Raw genomic sequence first — 21,416 nt, 5'->3', positions numbered from 1 at the left:
TCCAACAGAATGTAAAGTCTGGCGGAACCCATTAAATCTCTTCCGAGGAGCAGAGTATAACAGGTAAGAATAAACTGCAAATCGCTCATTTTTCAGGCAGCGCAGAGGACAAATGTTCAGCTCGTGAACTTTTACTCTTAGAAATGTCATGGGCTTTAATGCACAGTAATTGTGGTTTGGCAGTGGCTGTCATCAGTGGAGGATTAACACTGGGTTTAAATGGCAATTGCTCCAGAAATATTAGACAACTAGCGCTGACTTGTTTGCACATTAGGCCTTCCCAATATGGGGTCTTTCCTATGGGGTCTTTAAACACGCTGGACGTCTTCATGCAAAGCGTGAGAACAACCAGCGTTATTTCAAGTCAAGTTGTGTGAAACTGCAGTAAGTGCTTCTAGTTTGGGAGACAGCCACTAGAGGCAGTCTTAACACTACATATAGTGGAAGAAATACAACGCGGTATTCTTTACTCTATGACTCTCTCTGGTCCTTCCCTCGCATCCCCCAGCAGTGCACGGGGTTAAAAAACCCTTACTGTACTTACTCGATCCCAGTGCAAGGTCAGCGCTCCTCCTCCGCTGACATCACCTAATGGAGGGACAAATTCGAGTGACGAGCGTATTAGGCCGTCGTCATAGAAAAGCATTGCTGTAATGTTTTCCTATAGGGATTTAAATAACGCTGAATGTCCTCATGCAGAGCGTGAGGACATCCAGCGTCAGGCGACCAAAAGTCGCCTAGCAAGCAGGTAGTGGCTCTCGGACAGCCACGGGACGCAGCCTTAGTCCTGCAAGGTAATTATTGCAGTTTCTTAAAACTGCTATTATTTCCGTTGCAGGACTAAGTAGGAAAGGGACATTGCACAGAGACCACTTCTAAAGTGGTCTGGGTGCCTGTAGTGTCCCTATAATAACGCATCGGTCAAATCCAATAAGTGAAATCATAATAGTAATGACAAGTAAATCTCATTTCTATTTCAAGCAATAGCGAATTCTGCTAATTTAGAAACGCAAACCTGACCTGAGAAGGCACCTTTTTAAATTTTTTTGCCCTGGAAATTCAAAGCATATGTAGTCTTGACAGCCGTATATAGACACTTGGTATCAAGATGGAATTGCACTGAGTTTTAATCAAAATTATTTGTAGAAATAAAATGCATTCACTTTTTTTGTTGCAGTGATGCTGGGCTTCTATGCAAGGTGCCGATTTACAATGCAAAACATAGCTTCTACCCCAGAGACACTACTTGCAAGGGAAATATGGCAAAATTAGAAAAATGGGTATTGATTTAAGTAAAGAAAAAAAAAAAACAGCCATCTGGCCATGAGACGGGGACAGAGGTCCTAGTAAAGTGACATTGGCTGTTTAAGAAACCAAAATAAACGTATTAACCCTTGCAAACATCGATAATAATCTAATCATATCAGCTTTTTAATTAGTATCTTGTTAGGTGTTGCTTCTTTTATTTTAAGATTACACCCTTCCCCATTTCTTGGGTGGCAGTTGAAATATTTCAAAAGTGTTAAGAGGAAAGGGGGAGAAAGTGGAAATTGACCTCAAAACAGGAGATTGACTAATTTTCAGCATTTGAAAATGCACAAAACATAATTTCTGTATGTGCGCTTGAAAATAATAATGTTAACCCCTTGGTTACAATTTGTGACTAAGGATTCCAACCAGTCAGATTTGTATGTATCTGCCAAAAAATATATTTTCTAATGATTACAAAAATCTAGAGAAGTCCCTTCTTATATTAACAACATTAACAGCAATGTACGTTATGAGACTGATTTTTATCACAATATCAGTAAATATCCCTGTTTTGTTTTGTTTGTTTTTTTGCATTGCAGATACACATGGGTAACGGGACGTGAGCCGTTGACATATTATGACATGAATCTTTCAGCGCAGGACCACCAGACATTCTTCACGTGTGACACGGATCACATGCGGCCGGCAGATGCAAGTAAGGAAATAAACCTTCCCCTAACCTTACAGACCCTGAAATACTTTCTCTTGTGCCATGGCTGATGTAAAAATAGCCCTGGAGGTTCATGATAGCAATCATTTTGTGTGTATGGTTTACTTTGGTAATTAAATGGAATAATTAAAGATCTGTACTGGCTTATTAGAAGTTGATTTCGCCAACAATCTAGTAGAAGTCTATCTTGAAAGTAGGAGGTAGATTTATGAAAATGTTGCATCAGAAAAGTAGGACAGAATTCTAAAAATGGTCACAACAGCTAAAATCTTCTTGTATTACAAGTTCTCTGCATTGCCATCCGTAGCACCAGCAAAGCATCATGGGAACTCTGTTCCTGCAACAGGTGGGGGTCTAAATGTTAACCACCCTTGTAATAGGACACTGAGTTGTATCCTTTCTCTGTTAATGGATCTCTCATTATTTTATGAAATGCGCCTTTCCGTTAGAATTCGCAATGTTTATTTCTGCTGGTAGGTGGTTATGTTTGTACGTTAGGTGTAATTAGAACTGCGCGTAGATCACATATGTCTTTGCGTCATTGTCATGCTTGTGAAGATGTAATTAATATCGAGCAAGCCGTTAATTCTAAATATAGATAGTATCCTGTTATTTGGGCTTGTTAATGAATTTGTGCCTGCAATTGCCATTGATTTAATTACAAACTGTGACCATTACCGATTTTAGTGTGTTCTTGTTAAAAGATATAATTGGTTGATTTTTTTCCATTACATTTCTCTAATTTTTTTTTTTTAATTCTTTATTTTTTGTTGTGCATGAGTTAACAGATTTTCCTGCATCATCACAATAAACAAATGCAGAAAATAGGCATCATTCACAATGAAACATATGACATGAGGTGTTAAACATTTAAAACTATTGCTCTGTTCCATTACGCTGAGTCGGCACATTTTTATGTTGCGGTTAAAGTACGTTTAAGACAGCTACACACATGTTTACTAATACAGTTTGGGTTCAAGTTGGTTATGCGTGTCCTAAGAATGCTAGTATTTAATTTGTGTGGTCAGCATGCGTTATTCAGGTGTGTGCAGCTATGTGAGAGCGTTGGTATGGTATATGCTTGCGAGTCACAAGTGTATGAAAAAAGAAATACACATAGTATTTGCCAGGCAGGCAGGTTTAGCCTCATTAAATGAGAAGTTGACAGGCTATCTGAGAGTGTGATAGATGAGTACAGTAAGGCATTACACAAGTATGAACAGAATATTATGGGAATGCTAAATCAAAACAGTCGAACAGTGAATATTTCTTTAAAGTCCTACATTGTTAGGGAGTCTCTGTTTAGGAGGCTGCAGTGTGGCATAGACAGCGTCCTCAGCAGCAGAGGCTTTAAGTATGTCCCTCAGTGATTTACTGTCAGCCTATGCCCAGCACCGGGAGAGATGTTGGGGATACTTTGGAGTCCTCCTGGGGCATATTATGGTGCAGCGTCGCTGGTTCCAGGGGCTGGCTCGTCCGCCCGTCGCTGTGAGGGCCTGCTTCAAAGCTACAGGCAAGTGGAGTCCCTTTCCGATAGTCTGGGGCTCTCCGTGATATCGGGTGGGTCCGGAGCTGTGAGGGAAGCTTGCCAGTAGTTGGTGGCGTTGTGGGTCCCGGCTTCATGCTGTGTCTGTGTGGAGCGTGTAGCTCACTTCGGGTTGGCAGCATTGCGCAGCACGATCTCGCTTGTTTATGTGCAGGCAGGAGGGGTTTCCATCTCCGGCGCCATGTTCTTGGTCTCGTCGGACGGGAGCCCGTGCGGCTGCGGCGGGTATGTGCGGGTTCGCCTTTGGGTGAGTGCACTGACTCTGCGTTCTGTCTCTCTCTGCTTGCCAGTTTTGCCCAGAAGGCTTCGAATAAGGCATCAAGCTTGTACTGGAAGTGGTCCCTTTCAGTGAGGTTGTGGTCACACGTGTCGCCCGCCATTGTATAGGCCTGTGTAGCGAAGGGCTGCCTGTGAGGCTCTGCTTTCAGCACTCGTTGTAGCCCTGCTGCCTGGAGAGGTTGGACCGGGATCACCCCCACCGGTCCCAAGGGGGGGGAGCGGGTAGGCAATGGCTCAGTACCCCCAGCCTTTGGGTAAGGAGAGCGGCCGTCTCTCCCCAGCTCCATCGGCCTTAGGCCGCAGCCTGCCTCCTGAGGTCCAGGATTGCGGGAGAAACTCGGGTCTGGTATCGGTAAGATTACCAGGGTGCCCCCAGCTTGGGTAGCGTGCCCCGGTCTCATTTCAGGCTTGGTATCAGTGAGTTTTCCCCCGAAAAGTAGCATGTGTTGCGGGAGCTCCTCCGCCATGCGACTATACAGCTTGCAGGTCAGGCCCCGCCCCCCTTCTCTAATTTTTTTGACCCTTGAAGCTCCTTAATGTGTGTTCAAAGTGTAATTTATATGGAATGAAATGATTAACATCATGGACTTTGTGAGCTTGTAGTTATGTTCCGGATGAGCGATTTAGTTTTTTTTTCTTTTCTAAAGATTGAGGTTAATGGGATGACGGGAACAGTCGAGTCCTCTCTGTATGATATTTTTCCTGATCACATACAAACCTAACAAAGTAGGGTTGCTTGTATATGGTAAAAGTAATTTTTCAACAGAGCCAGCTACAAGTAGCATTAATTTATCACCCAGGATTAGGTCCTAGGATCTGAGCTGCCGGTGGGAATCATGGGAACTTTATTCAAGGTCATTTGGAACAATCTCTATATTCGTTGCCTTCCATGCCCAAGATGAAGATTGTGGAGTTTAATTAGATAACTAAATCAAAATCCCATATAAATGAAGTATTAAAATCGTATGTTTTCAGACCATATAGGGGAGTAGGGCAATGTTATGTTAGGGGTCAATCAATAGATTAAATTGTATCTGTATAAATCAGGCATGATTACATTAAATGTTTCACCCTGCATATTGTGCAATATTCTCACACAGTCCTTCTACATTCCATTCCATCTTTTCTCTCCATTAATGAGTTTTTATTATGATTTAGGAATGAGGTTAAGGTATTCGCTTTACTTTTGAATACAGATATGATTTTAAAGGGACGCTGTAATTGCTTTATGTAATTGAAGTGGTTATAGTGTCTAGAATCACCTGGCGCTGTTCCTCCATTCAGCATTAAAATGTTTTCATTTTTTTTTTTTTTTTTTTTAAAGATAAACGAGAATCCCCAGCTGCCCATCCCCTCTGTGCTGCTCGAGTTGATGAGGAAGTGTTAGTTTTAGCAGCAATGGGTGAGTGTCAGCTGACTGCTTTTAGACCATCACCGTGCCTATTGCCCGTATCTGTTAGCATGGCTCCCCTTCGGTAGGGGACATGATGTGAGCGTTCAGACATCCTCATTCAGTGTTATACTGCTCAAAAATGGTTTAACGCTGAATGGAGAGACAGCATCACAGGACCACAGGAACTACAACTATATGAGATGGTTATAGTACTTACAGTGTCCCTTTTAATGGGCATGGTTGTTGTTCTCTTCAGTGTTATGCTAGTTTATGGTTAGAACGTAAAACATTTCTAATAAACAAAATTAATTGACTAAATCACCCCTATACCGAGAATATGCCGGAGCGGGGGGGGGGGGGGGGGGATTGGTCAGTAGGGGTGGTATCAATTCCACCCATTTCTAATAAATGGAAAAAAAAAAATTTTAGTCAAGGAAGATATAACAATTCTTTTTCTTCTGGTAAAATACTCACAATAAATGTTTTATTTATTGCTTTACTTCATGGGGAAATTTAAAGGCTGCTGATACATCTTTGTTTTATGGGATCAGTGAGGCAGTTCATAGTATTGTCCGTCAGGAGTTCAGGGTACGAGTGCCTGTGTGAACCCCATTCCTGTGCATTCCTTTTGTTGAGTGGGTTCAAAATTGAATGTTAGCGGCATTCTATCAATGCCCATTGGACAGCCCTGGGTGCTGATATATAACAATGAGGAGGCCTGGCAATACCCCTGGACCATTCCAACACAAGACATCACAAGGCAACCTTTTATTCAAACACGCCTTACTGTGTCCTGGGAAACATGAAAGCTAAATCTTAATCTAGTTTTCATTTGTTTAATATTGTTTGGCCTACACACTGTTTTGTGTGCTTTGCGTGTCCTAATGCAACATTTCAAAGTAATCTCGATTTGCTTTATTGAGATAGGAAAATCCTATAGCTCTAAATCTGATAAGCGGTTTACAAGACATTTCAATGTAAAAAGGCCTGTCTTTGGTATGAAAATATGAATTAGTTGAACTTTTAATCATGATGTTGGCTTTTTTTTTGTACAACCATTTTTTAAAGACATATATAAAAGTGTAGAAGGGATATTCATGTCTGTTTTTTTTTTTGTTTTTTTTTTCTCGTTTTCCCCTCTTGTCTGTCACCTGTCTGCTTCAATCTGGATTAGATAGGATATGATCTGTTACAGTGACTCACTGTAATATGATGGGATCTTGGCCCACTGTTGGGTTGGATCCTTTTTGCAATAGCAATGAGAGAATTATTTGGTGAATGGCTCCCCCTGCTGAAATGCTGGTAGATTTGCAGGGCAGGGGGGACTAACTGCATGTGTCTCAATCTGTAAATTCTAGTTACTCACAACATTTGCTTTTATGTTAAATTAATATTTGTTTCACCACATTATATTGAAAAACATAATTTTTTAATATATAATAAAATCAATGGATGCTCCTTTGATATTTTAAGATGTGATCTTCAAGTTCAAAATATCAAAAACACTTTCTTTGCAACTTTTTACCAACATTTGACATTACATTGCTCATTATAACCTGATAATATATATATATATAATCTCATTTGTATATACACCCCCTGCCCCCCCTGTGTTTTTGCTGTATTTATCTAATTAATTTGTCTCATATTTTTATTTGTTCCCCAGTCCCCCTTCCTCACCTCGCCCATGATCCGGTTAAGATCTTGCTTAAAGGAACGCTATAGGGTCAGGAACACAAACATGTATTCCTGACCCTATAGTGTTAAAACCACCATCGATCCCCCTTGCCTCACTAAATATAGTAAAATCTTAGTTGTATTCAAGTCTGCAGCTGCTGGATCTGCCCCTGTCTGCCTCTGACCTGCCTGCTGACATCATCAGAAGTGGTGGTCTGAGCCAATCACAATGTGTCCCCATAGGATTGGCTAAGACTGTCAAGGAGACAGAGCAGGGGCAGATCCAGCACAAGTCAAACACAGCCCTGTTCAATCAGCATCTCCTCATAGAGAATGAGATGAATTAAATCAATGCATCAATATGAGGAAAGTTCAGTGTCTGTATGCACAGGGTGGAGACACTGAATGTTGTGATGCACACTAGGCAAGACTGCCCCAGGAAAAACCTCTAGTAGCCATCTGAGGAGTGGCCAGTGAAGTTATCACTAGGCTGTAATGTAAACACTGTGTTTTCTCTGAAAAAAGTGTTTACTGCAAAAAGGGAATGATTATTCTCACCAGGACAAATACAATAAGCTGTAGTTGTTCTGGGGACTATAGTGTCCCTTTAAAGTGTGAAATATAAAGCTTAAATGATTTCACATTGCTTTCCTAAACTACTGTAAATTAAAGAGAAACACTTTAAGGTTTATTCACTAAACATGAGTTGCAGTGAATGCAAAACAAAAGGTGAAGTAAGGGTAAAAATGACTGATCTGGAATCTCCTCTGGAGCCACAGATTGGCCATTTTAACAACTTTTGTAATTCAATTCTCACTACAGTTCTGTGTGTAGTGAATAAACCTTTGGATTTTAATATTTTTGGATAAACTCTGATTTTTCAATACATTAACCCCTTAAGGACCAAACTTCTGGAATAAAAGGGAATCATGACATGTCAGGCACGTCATGTGTCCTTAAGGGGTTAATATATCAAATTATATATCACGTATAAAAAAAAAATATATTAAACAATATCAAAATATATACCGGTATATATTGTTCGTAATATTAAATTATTTTTAAAAGTTTATCCAAAATAATTCATTTGAGGCCATTGTGTTTTCTGCTATTTTATTGATATGAAAATCTGGCCACTTAACCAACGTTTCTAACTAAGTTTTCTTTGGCAGACATTTAGTGTGCTGCTTACTGTAAACCTTTGCCTTTATGTATTTTATATTTTTCTTTTATTTTTTTTATTTTTATCAAACAGTAATGCAAAAAGCCTGGAGGGAAAGAAACCCACAAGCCAGAATTTCTGCTGCACACGAAGCGTTAGAATTAAATGAGTGAGTATCCCCATATGTAATCCAAGGATAAATCTGACTGCCATTCTGGGGTCAAGAAGGAATGTTTTTCCTAGCTTGCTGCAAAATTGGAAGCGCTTCAAACTGGGGTTTTTGCCTTCTTTTGGATCAACAGCAAAATACAAATGTGAGGAGGGCTGAACTTGATGGACGCAAGTCTCTTTCCAGCCATGTAACTATGTAACTGTATTTAACAAACCGCTTCATCCGTGGATTTTCATGAATTAAATGGACACTGCACTGCCCAAATAAAAACAAAAATGCAAATTGCTGTTTAGTAGTTATACACACAATGAAAACATGCACTTAATTATGCTTTTTTTTTTTTTTTTTTTTTTAAGCTGTTTGTAAAAGCTGTAGTTCTCTTGTCTGCAGCCTTTGCACACCCTTCCCCTTCTAACCCTGCCCAGTATTTATGTGGCTGTCCAATCGCAGATTTAGGCATTGAACTATACATTTCAAGCCTTGTATTCTGTACAAAATAATGGTACAAAAATCATCATATACAGACACAAGAAACTTAAAGAGAGGGCATTCTGTTATCTTGATTGTCTGTGTAAGTTTTGGGGGGAGGAGGGGAGTTTGTTACCTATTCATATGGTATTGATATGATTTTGTTTCCTATGCATATGGTGTTTTCATGTGATCAAGTACTAGCTATCTAGGTATGTGACCGTTTAAAAGGGGGGATTCCATTATATTATACATTTTATTTAAGGCACAATGCCAAGCACAGCCTTTATTCATACAATGAGCAGAAATCATTGTATCTCTCTTCAGTGTATTTTAGCGAAGTAGAAATGTAGCAGACGGCACTTTGCTATTCTCTGCGTTTCAGAAGTCCTGCGGATGATGACACAGAGTTGTCATCCTCAGCGAATTGGTTAAAATTACTCAAACACTTCATTAGATCCGCGTAGCAGAGTGCACTAATAGGCTGAGGATTGCTATGATTACTCACTGGCCTCATTGCTTTTCGATGCCTTGGTGTCATGAGAATTGTATTCTGCACTTTTAGTATTCATATATTTTAATGCACAGTGCTTCATTACATTTTTTTTTACTTTATAGCTTGATTTGCACTGTATTTTTTATGCCTGTTCACGCAAACTTCTACGTCCCAAGATTGCAAAGAGGGACTTTTTCTTTTCTGGGGTCTCTGGAGTTGTAGCTATTAAAATGATATTTAGATGGGATTATGTCCTATTCATGGCTATTGAAGGAACGGTTAGGTCACTTATAGGCCTACAGTGTATTTTAATTATGCATATTGATATAAAAATACATTGAATGTGGTTCATTAACAGATACTGTGCATTCTGTAACTGTTACACTCTCTTACAAATCTGACACTCCGAGGATAGAGACACACCAGGGTAGAAATGAGCTATTTGGACCCCAAAGAGCATCTGCTCTTGCTAAACAAGGTACACTTAGGATATATTGATTGTACTCAGTCTGACATCCTGCATTCAGTTCGATGGATGAAGCCAAGTGGTGTTAATCTTACTTTGTTAGTACTTTTATTTAATTATTTTTTAAATCTCTATGTGCTTGCCATTCATGAAACAAATGCACAGAAAAAAAAGTGTTTAAAATGTGCCTTTATAAATTAATTTTTTTCCTGATTTTAATTTTTTATTTATTGTTTTTTTTATAATTTTCTTTCCGTTTTTTTTTTGTTTGTTTTAATAGATGCGCCACTGCATTTATTCTTTTGGCTGAAGAAGAAGCAACTACAATTGTTGAAGCAGAGAAGCTATTTAAGCAAGCACTAAAGGCCGGCGAAGGCTGTTACAGACGTAGCCAACAGCTACAGCACCACGGGGCACAATACGAAGCACAGCACCGTAAGTGTTCATTTATTTCATTGGGATGGCTGCTTTCTGTCTGTGTGATTAGTTAACAAATACTTTGTTACAAAATAATGATCAAAAGCCAAATCAATGGCCTCTAATTCCACAAACCACTTTATGGCAGAATCTTTCAAGCACAATCTACACACCTGAAAACATAATATATAGAAAGGTAAAAATACATAAAAAAAAATATTTATAAAAATGATCATACAAATAATGGAATGATTTCTTATCCTTTTTACAGATGAATACAGAATACTAATAGATTTTATTAGGTGAGATCAGTTTATCTCTTGTAATAGAATAGCTGTTTCTATTATGGGAATACTATTTATAGGCACAGAGACCACCGTGGGGATACTATTTATAGGCACCCATACCACCGTGTGGATACTATTTATAGGCACCGAGACCGCCGTGGGGATACTATTTAGAGGCACTGAGATCACCGTGGGGATACTATTTATAGGCACCCAGACCGCCGTGGGGATACTATTTATAGGCACCCAGACCACCGTGGGGATACTATTTATAGGCACCCAGACCGCCGTGGGGATACTATTTATAGGCACTGAGATCACCGTGGGGATACTATTTATAGGCACTGAGATCACCGTGGGGATACTATTTATAGGCACCCAGACCGCCGTGGGGATACTATTTATAGGCACCCAGACCACCGTGGGGATACTATTTATAGGCATCCAGACCACCGTCAGGATTCTATTTATAGGCACCCAGACCGCCGTGGGGATACTATTTATAGGCACCCAGACCACTGTGGGGGATATTATTTATAGGCACCCAGACCACCGTGGGGATACTATTTATAGGCACCCACACCAACGTGGGGATACTATTTATAGGCATCCAGACCACCGTCAGGATTCTATTTATAGGCACCCAGACCACCGTGGGGATACTATTTATAGGCACCCAGACCACTGTTGGGGATACTATTTATAGGCACCCAGACCACCGTGGGGATACTATTTATAGGCACCCAGACCACCGTGGGGATACTATTTATAGGAACCCAGATCACCGTGGGGATACTATTTATAGGCACTGAGATCACCGTGGGGATACTATTTATAGGAACCCAGACCACCGTGGATATACTATTTATAGGCACCCAGATCACCGTGGGGATACTATTTATAGGCACCCACACCACCGTGGATATACTATTTATAGACACCCACACCACCGTGGATATACTATTTATAGGCACCCAGATCACCGTGGGGATACTATTTATAGGCACCCAGATCACCGTGGGGATACTATTTATAGGCACCCAGATCACCGTGGGGATACTATTTATAGGCACCCAGACCACCGTGGGGATACTATTTATAGGAACCCAGACCACCGTGGGGATACTATTCATAGGCACCCAGACCACCGTGGGGATACTATTTATAGGCACTGAGATCACCGTGGGAATACTATTTATAGGCACCCACACCACCGTGGATATACTATTTATAGGCACCCAGATCACCGTGGGAATACTATTTATAGGCACCCACACCACCGTGGATATACTATTTATAGGCACCCAGACCACCGTGGGGATACTATTTATAGGCACCCAGACCACCGTGGGGATACTATTTATAGGCACCCAGACCACCGTGGGGATACTATTTATAGGCACCCAGACCACCGTGGGGACACTATTTATAGGCACCCAGACCACCGTGGGGACACTATTTATAGGCACCCAGACCACCGTGGGGACACTATTTATAGGCACCCAGACCACCGTGGGGATACTATTTATAGACACCCAGACCACCGTGGGGATACTATTTATAGGCATTCAGACCACCTCATCTCATTGAAGTGGTCTGGGTGCCTTGTCCCAGTCCCCTTAACCCTGCAGTGTTAGAGAAGCTGCAATATTGATATTACAGGGTTAAGAATGCTCACGTTTTGAATGACGCTGTCCGGCATTTGTCAAAGCCCCAAAGGAAGTGCACAGAGGGACACTATAGTGTTAGGATTCGAGCTTTGTATTCACAATACTATAGTGCTCCTTTAATTACAAGGTGGAAGCTTATCTCAATTACAATAGATAATTATATCTTGTAGAGATTTTAAATGTTTTCCTTTTTTTACGGTTTAGTTTTTTATTCCTTACTTCTTTCTATTTAGTTGTGATTATTTTGTTACAGTCTTGTTTCTATTTTTATTTACTTTTCTTTATTTTCTGTATTTTTACTTGTTTCATACAGCAGTGTTACTTTTCCCAACCTTATAAACCATAATTAAATGTATTCGTCTAATCTACTTTCCATTAAGCGTTACTGTTATACTGCAAATTCTCTGAAAACATGTATATTGCTCGTTCTCCTCTACAACCATGTTCTCGCAGTCTGTTGTCCTATCACACTTTTAAATATTGGTATCTTTATGAACAGATTTTTTTTTTCATTTCCATTACAGGACGAGACACAAATGTACTTGTGTACATTAAAAGGAGGTTAGCAATGTGTGCGAGGAAGCTTGGAAGGACAAGAGAAGCAGTGAAGATGATGCGGGATGTGAGTGTTTGTTTACATTAAAATTAGCTTTGGGGACAATGCAAGGGAAGCAGAATAATAACACTGGACGAATGAATAATAAAATTACAGTGTGTATCTGCACCTGTGACTTTCAGCAAAGTATAACCAATCTAGGTGTGATCTAGATTCCACAGATATATTTGTAATTATTTCATAGCTAAATGAACCTTCTCGTTCTTGAAGTATACTCTTGCTGTCTTTTTCCAGTCCCGATTCATCATGCACTGTTTCGTGGTCTTTGTGCCTTTTCTGTGCCCTGACTACATTCACGTTTCACAGAAATTTACACACAAGTGCCTTTTGTGACCTGTGTATCAGGTGCATATATAGATACCTGTCACTGCTTGCCTTTCTTCCATCTCTGATTGGATGTCCTCCTGCTTTTTGAAACTCAATCTCTCTAAAACTGAGCTCCTTGTCTTTCCTCCTCCTAATACTGATCCTCCTGTCTCGCTCTCCCTTCAAGTTGGTGGTACCCACATCAGCCCATCCTTGCAAGCGTGCTGTCTAGAATTTATATTTGATTCTGGCCTCACATCCAGTTTGTTACCAAATCCTGTAGATTCCACCTTAAAAACATAGCCCGCATCTGCCCCTTTCTCACGCAAGATGCTACTAAGGAGGTTGTCCACGCTCCTAGTAATGTCCCGCATGGATTATTGTAACTTCCCAGAAGCCATATTGCCCCGCTACAGTCTGTAATAAATGCTGCAGCTAGACTGATTTTCCTCTCCTGTCGCTCATGTCACACCTCACCCCTCTGTCAGTCCTTACATTGGCTTCCTGTATTCTATAGGAGTCAATTCAAAGTGCTAACCCATGCCTAAAAGCACTGACCAATTCTAGCCCCTCCTATATCTCTTCACTGATCCGCAGGTATGCCCCTTCTCGGCCTCTCCACTCTGCCCATGACCTTCTCCTGTCCGCTGCTCGCACCCATACAGCCAACTCACACTTGCAGGACTTCTCGTAGGTGACTCCTTTTCTTTGGAATAGCGTGCCTACTGTCATCAGACTCTCCCCTAGTCTTCCATCGTTTAAAAAGTGCCTCAAAACCCATCTCTTTAGGAAAGCTCATAGCCCCCCAGAGTAACCTCTACCTTACATACCTGTCCCTTGCTCTCTCCTAAATACTCCTTTCAAACTGTTCCTCTTACACCATAATATCCATAATATCTTACCTTCATGGTTATGGCTGTGGCTGAAATTTTGGTAACTCCTGTAAAATGACACAGCTGAATATGCACCAGATATTAAACTAATGGAGTTATCGGAGAATATGCAGAATATGCCTTTATTTATCATTTTCATGCTACGGTTTTGTTACACTTTAGAACGGTCGCCCGTGTTACATGGGTTTAAATGGATGAGTATTCTTCGGTCGCCCGTGTTACATGGGTTTAAATGGATGAGGTACGGGCTCCTAAGAATATATGTTAATGCTTAGCAAGACGCACCACTAGTAAAGCATTTTTGATTGCCGAATGCCTTTGCAATTTTCCATTTTCAGCCTTTGAAAGCAAATAATGGCTGGAGTTCCATTAATGCATTAGTGGAGATATTGATGAGTTGTCTGGTCGGTGTGTTTTGAATGTCAGCTGTCCATTAAGTCTCGGCTCCTGTTTTTTCTCTATAATAAATTTTTTTTTCATGCTGTTCATACTGCGAGGATTCTGTGTGCACAGGTCACTCGTGAATTATTAATTTGTCATTATGTAATTATTTAACACAAAACCGATGGGTAAGAAAAAAAAAAAAGAGAGGCTGCATTGTATAGGCTAGTCTGGTGTACAAAACATTGTTTTTTCCCATTAAATTGCCAATACTTTTTATCATTATTATTCTTAAATATAAATATATTAGATTTCTTATGTTGTGATTGTGTGATAAATTAAGTACATTTTTGTAGGAAATAAAAGCTTGTTGTCCCTTTATTCCATACCAATATTGGTTAGGTTGTTTTTAATATGTTTTATAGCTTTAATGTATTTGTGTTTAATTATCTACATTATAAAATGTCCTGGTAAAAATGGCCAGTAACTGACTTTTTTCAGTAGTTCCTGGTGCGTAATCGTGGAATATAGAAATTGACACACTATTGCCATTGTATTTCTTAATTATCGCTCAGTATTTGCCATCGGGAATACAATATATTTGTTACTCTACTTGTACCTTAAAGGGAAGGTCTAGGAGGTTAAACAAATGCACATTTTATGTACTTGAACAAGGACATTTAAATCTAAATGTATTATTTTCCTAATTCTATACAATCCTACCAGTTCAACACGTTGTGCATCCATGTTAATACACTCCCTGCACTAACTTCCCTGATCATTTTGGGCTATTTCAAATCAAGTGCTTTGAATAAAGGGACAGGGTGAGCACATTTAGAACTGTATATACATATAATACATAGAAAAAAAGATTCTAAAACAATATATATGTGAATACGGGATCTTTTGCAAATAATATAAATAAAATACACAGTTTTAACTTCACAGCATTGTAATGAATGTGTTGCAGCCTCACTAATACAATTTTAGAACTACTAGCTGAACACGCTGGGTTACTTAATGATCTGGGAATTGCAGACAATAAGGGTGACGCAAAGGTTTCCAATCTGAATAATAGCTGGGATTTTTCCAATTCATTTATTTTGTCAGATATTTAGCATTTCTGCATTTGCATTGTAATGAATAACCCCTCTCTCTCCATGCATCTGTTTTGTTTTGCTGTAATTTGTAATGGTGTTTAGACGATACCATTCTGTTCCAATATATAAATGCAGATATTAAGATTCAGTGTTAGGCTACATAGTCAGTCTCCAGCGAAACGCGTCACATAAACTGAATTGTCTTCTTTCACTTCTAGTTAATGAAGGAGTTCCCACTGCTAAGTATGTTTAATATCCACGAGAACTTATTAGAAGCTCTGCTGGAGCTCCAAGCGTACGCAGACGTGCAAGCAGTTTTAGCAAAGTATGACGGTGAGTGCATTTCCTTATTGTTTCCTTGAATGATAGAATGATAGTGCCTCCCGATCTCCCTTTAATTTGCTGTATAGATAAGTGATGGCAGTTCAGGCACATGTAGCCCCAGTCCTGATGTAGAAAATGTGTGCTAAGTAAATGCACTTTGATCTGCCTACCCTGACATTCTTTTCAATGAGGAAGTGGTGAAATCATTGGAGTCTTGAAACTTGCACAAGTGGTGTCCATTCATTTGTATAAGGAAAGGCTGTACTTAACTTTAGCAAGCCTAGAGCACAGACCGTGCATGTGATTTACATTCATGGTGACTCTTTGCAGTTTTGAATTCTGTGCAATTCTTTTAATGGGTTAAACGGGTATAAATGCACTCTGCATCAGTAATTTCTGTATAACCGGTGACGACTTTATTACGCCATCACCGGTAGACACAACAGTTTCATTTTATGGTCGTTATTGTAAAGACTGTTATTGTGAAAATATTGCCGGGCACATACCACTGACATAGTATTAAGAAGTTACTGACTACACAGTTGGGGGGGGGAAGGGAGGGAGGTAGATTTATTTTATTAAATTCCTGTTGATTTGGGTTTTGGGAGAGCTCCACTCGTATTACGCACTAGGAGAGACACTTATGTGTCTTTTTTTCAGACACATTCAATCACTGTATTGAATGTGATAAATGTTCCTAAGGATTAGATCCTTGGTTTTGCGTTGGTAATTTTGTCAAAATCACTGTTCTTGATTTAGATGAGAATACGTTCTGTTTGTAAAATTGTTTTAAACTTATTAGCTCACATTATTTGACAAAATACTTTGGTGTAAAGTTTTCAATTTACTACGAAGTCCCATCAATTCAAATATTAGCGAGTAACGATGCAACGCAAGGAACACATCCATTTTATGTGGAAATTATTTTAATTCTTATTTTTTTTCACAGATATAAGCTTACCCAAATCAGCAACAATATGCTACACAGCTGCACTTCTCAAAGCTCGAGCAGTGTCAGACAAGTAAGTGAATTCATCTGTCTGCGTAATGAGTATCTAATTAATAAATACCGGCACAGGTGTTATATCAAACCTTTTATTTCATCTAATCATAGACACAAATCCACCTGCTAGCTGCGAGGATCGCTGCTAGATTTCATTGAAGCTTTTAAGACCTGTGTCTATTTCATTACAATGTTTACAATATTCAACACCAATCCAACAAAACAAAAAAAAATCCTTGATATGTTTCTGGAATATGCTAATAACCTTTGTTTAACCAGTTTGACGCATGCAACAAACCTATCACTTGTTCATTGTTAAGATGAACTGCAGGTTTATTCTGTAGGACTGCATTCCTGAAATAACTATATATAACCTGTTGGTCTGATATTGCACCCCAATAATTGTAAGAGGTAAAGCATTAGCACCTGTGGGTTACTTTAGGTAGATTTGCGCTTTGCTTTAAGCAATGGGAAATACATCTTGCTGTGATGCCTCTAGTGATATCTCTCTGTCATGCAGAATTTTTTTTGTAAAATATTATTATTATTACAAAAAGATAAATGTAATTTCCTGATGAGCACAACACATCCTAAGTCCATAATAAGTATCTTACGAAGCTGCCCAGTCCCCGTATATTGATATGTGGGGTCCCTATCAAAGCTGGAGGCTGAGGCCATTGTCCACAATCTCACGGATTTGTAAATATCGATATTCACACTTAGTGAGGGAGCAGAGTGAAAAGACGTAGCTTTATTTACATTTAAAACAAATAAATAGCAGTAATAGAAACCATTCAACAAACAGATGTTGCATTAAAACGTCCTGAGTTAATATGTATTCAGGTGCATTGTGTGCATTGATTTTGTCTCTATTTTTGCTTTGTTTCTCTCTCTGGTTGTTGTCACAGTGTATCTGTGAGCAGTCGTTGTTACTCTCCCCTGTGGTGACTTCTATCTGTGTTATAGAGAGGGCTTTTTGTATCTGTTCCCATCACTTTGTTTATCTGGAACGTATATCCGTTAAGTAAGACATGGAGGTAGAATCGGTTATTGGTATCCTTTGTCATAGGGCCAGCATCTCTCAAATTCCCCATCCCCCCAGGTATTGATAGCATACTGTCTAATATGTGCTTTCTTAAAAGTACAAGTAATTTTTTTTTTCGTTCTTTTTGTCCTGTAGATCACCAGTACCTACTGCAACATCTTTCCTCCCTACACTGCGGCTCCAGCTTGGGAGGGCAGGACAGTGGTTGTCACAGCATTCCCTGTGGTGTCTGCCTGCCAAGTACAGCTCTGGAGTTAGCCGTGAGGTGTGAGGTGAGGAAGTGATTGCATGGTCTGGTTTCTATATAGCCATAAGCTGGGGCAGATGTATGGCCTAGCCTAGACTGGTCACTGGTGGGCATCAGATAGAACCACTAACTAGAGTCACAAGTTCACCACAAACCACTCGGCACAAGTCCACCATTGAAGCACCCCGTATATTATTTTTTTATTTTTATTTTTTAGTTATCCATAGGGTCATGAGTCTAGTATGGTATTCTTTAAGAAGATAGACACTCCCAATTCTTTTTTTTTTTTTTTATTGTATTTTCTTTTATTGTAAAACAAAACTGTCTTTATTCGATGCTATATTGCATAGAACTAGAGTCATTTTATTTGCATGATCTTACAGCGAGAGTAACAGAAATAAAGAAATTGATGGCTAGTTAAGACATTGCATCGATTAGAGCAGCTATACAAGCTCAGTCGTTTTGTTTATCGTATTCACATAAATGGTTGCTCTTTGAAATGTTCTAAGTTGTGGTGGTGTCCTTGTGTTTTCCAGATTCTCTCCAGAAGCCGCGTCACGCCGCGGGCTCAGCACAGCAGAAATGAATGCTGTCGAAGCAATTCACAGAGCAGTAGAATTCAATCCACATGTGCCAAAAGTACGTCCAGGAAAATAATTGTTGCATGGTGTCTGAATCCTGTATGTTTCTCAGGAAAAACGTGTCTGGTGGGATTAGATCAATTGGAGCGCAGTCTAAACACTTCATGTGGACGGGTTCAATGCATTAGGGATTGACTGACAGTTTATTTCTGGATCCTGGCTTGCAGTTTATATACCAACATAGCGTTCACTGCACGTTGGGTGGCATTGAGATCTCCACTAGTAATACTGAGCAAGGTCTCCTCACATTATACAATGCATTGCAGGCCAAGAACATGTAAACCAGGGATCTCCACGTCTCCTGCCCTGTGTTTCCTGTGTGCTCCTACGATCTCTTTCCAGAACTATTATACATTTTTTGTTTTTATTATTTTATTTTTACTAGTATTAAACAAGGTGTTCAGTAACGTCTTTTGATGTAGAAAAGTCTATTCAATTCTATGAATCGATCTCAATGTCTTCAGAGAAGTGCTGGATATCGATTGTATCCCAGGGCCATTTTTTTTTTTTTTTATTAAAAGAAAACAGGTTTTTTTTGGGGGGGGGGGGTTTACATTTTTTTATTATTATTTTTATTGCTGCAGGGAGGTTGCAGATTCCTTCACAGTACTTCCGAGTTTTCTCTTCTGCATGAGATGGTCACAGTCTGCATCTCGCAGGAATTGGAATTGAAAACAGGAAGCACTGGGAGATGTATCTGCGGCTCCTATTTCATCACTTCTTTTAACTTGTATTGCTTCCTACATTGCTGCTGTTTTACTATAAGCAGTTTATCTTGCAGAATAGAGAAATTATCTATCAAGTTTGTCATTGAAGGTTACATAATGTCCTCGGCATGCTTCCACTTACCAACTCTCAGATCTTAAAGTGAACCTGTTGTGGAAAAAAAACAACTTACCTGAAATCGCTCCCTTATACATATGTCATAAAGATAAATGGTGTATTTAATGTAAGATATAAAGATTTACCCACTTTTCCTCTGTTCCAGCGCTGCTTCGTGGGAGTTACTTTTTGCATAACACCGACCTCATGGCCGACCCTTCGCTCCGCCTCGACTCTTCTTTGATTTGCCCTGCTTGGGGCACGTCCACAAGAAGGGCAAATCTCGTCGGTGACGTTGACACTCCTTTCCTATATTCCCAAGCCAGTGCTAGAAGCGCCAGCTAAGAAGGCTCCATAGCAACCACAGCGCATGTGCTGTGGTTGCTATGGGAGGAGAGCAGAGGGACCTCCTGTGGGAATCAGTGCCTGTGGGGCATGAAATGTGCCTTTTAATGGGAAACAGTCACTTAGTAATATAGAAAACCTTAAAATCACATATAACTAACTTTTGTTCATGTCCTTTCATTGCTTTTTCTGAAATTTATATTGATTATTTAGCAGATGACCCCCTTTATTGTTAAAGTCATAATATGTTATTGGTTTTGAAGAGGTTAAGGTGATTGTACAGCTGTATTTTTGCTCCCATTATTTGTTTAAACATATAAAATTAGCATATGAATTTTCAGTAAAATTATAGGTAGAAAACAACCACCTATATATTTTATTTGAATGATATGTATATTGCAATATAAATGAAAGCATAAAAAAAAGATACTTACCTTTAACTTTACTTGCACTGTTTAGTGGGTTTAACTGGAGATAGTGACAGACCTCTCCCCACCCCACCTCCCACCTCCCCCCCCCAACCAGGAAGATATGTCTCAATACGGAATTTCCTGTTTTTGTCTATGGAGCCTACTCTTTTCCCTTAAACCCCTGTCCAACATGGGTCCAACATGGGAGACCAATGTTATTTTATGATGTCATCACACTCTGGTCCCTGAAGACCCTATGCCAAGAAGGAATATCCAGCGTATTTAATGTTTACAGTTGTATACAGCCCTGTCACTGTTTGTGGCATATACTATGATATAGAATTTTTTAATCTTTTAAAGGTTGGTGTGTTATAACGGAATGACACCATCATTGGTCCTTATAGGAACGCTATTGGCACCCAGACCTTTTCATCTTAATGGAGATGTCTGGGTGCAGTTGTACTGTCATATTGGTCATTCAGTGTAAAACATTGCTGTTTTGTAGATACGGCAATGTTTTGTTTGTAGGGCTAAACACACCTATAGCTGCCATCTTCCCGACAGCCACTAGAGGGTGCTTCGCTGCTACAGCTGAGTCAGACTCTGTTATGTGATGTGTGACATCTTCACATATTGCATGAGGATGTCGAACATCCCCTAATGCTTATCATAGGGAAGCTTTGGATCTTATGCTTCCCTATGAGAAGTATTTCACTGAACGAGCACGGGATGACATCACCTGAAGGGGAGCAAAGAAGCTGCATGGAGTGAGTCTCGGCTCTGGAAAAAGAGTAAAAAAAAAACACTTTTTTTTTTTGCTTCCTTAAGGGGCCCCTGAATCTAAATAGGGACTAGAACACTAAGGCATTAGGAATACGTGTTTGTATTCCTAATAATGTAGTGTTCCTTTAAGTTGATGTATTTTCTTTGCAAGGCATGTTTGAATATTTCATTCCACATGTCTACAAAGTCTTTTAAACTCTTCTCATTAAAGGGACAGTCTGTGATACAAAGTCTGAACATATATTATTTTTGTTTGTTAACCCCGAATCTGAATTCTTGGTGCCAGTGGGGGGATATGAGGCCCAAATTAATATTATCTGGACAAAGCAATATAGTTTATACCGTTTTAGATTAGGAACAACACACTATCGTAGCAGAGGAAAATATCATTAAAGGGACCCTTAACTACAAAAAATAAAAATCATTGATTAGTCGATATATATATTCGCAATGAAAACATGCATGCATTTAATTGATTATGCATTT

The 21,416-nt window shown here is 39.5% G+C and overlaps 1 protein-coding gene across 6 annotated transcripts in view; it reads left to right on the top strand.

Annotated features, from left to right (window-relative positions):
• Positions 1 to 21,416, top strand: part of ST7 (suppression of tumorigenicity 7) — a 366,953-nt gene that overhangs the window by 61,974 nt on the left and 283,563 nt on the right. For 4 of the 6 annotated variants that reach the window (XR_010090419.1, XM_063446844.1, XM_063446843.1 and 1 more), the window contains exons 4-12: positions 9 to 63; positions 1,851 to 1,966; positions 5,131 to 5,208; positions 8,132 to 8,207; positions 9,921 to 10,075; positions 12,539 to 12,636; positions 15,529 to 15,643; positions 16,584 to 16,656; positions 18,466 to 18,568. Coding sequence is in view for 5 of the 6 variants with exons in the window: in XM_063446844.1 (XP_063302914.1) it covers positions 9 to 63; positions 1,851 to 1,966; positions 5,131 to 5,208; positions 8,132 to 8,207; positions 9,921 to 10,075; positions 12,539 to 12,636; positions 15,529 to 15,643; positions 16,584 to 16,656; positions 18,466 to 18,568 (869 nt within the window). In the remaining variant the exon portion in view is untranslated. The remainder of the gene's footprint in view (positions 1 to 8; positions 64 to 1,850; positions 1,967 to 5,130; positions 5,209 to 8,131; positions 8,208 to 9,920; positions 10,076 to 12,538; positions 12,637 to 15,528; positions 15,644 to 16,583; positions 16,657 to 18,465; positions 18,569 to 21,416) is intronic. The other 2 variants (XM_063446846.1, XM_063446845.1) reach the window with 1 other exon arrangement.

The sequence above is a fragment of the Pelobates fuscus genome, chromosome 3 (assembly GCF_036172605.1).
Source record: "Pelobates fuscus isolate aPelFus1 chromosome 3, aPelFus1.pri, whole genome shotgun sequence".
In the NCBI taxonomy this organism is placed as follows: domain Eukaryota; kingdom Metazoa; phylum Chordata; class Amphibia; order Anura; family Pelobatidae; genus Pelobates; species Pelobates fuscus.
This window is presented reverse-complemented; position numbering and strand designations above follow the sequence as displayed.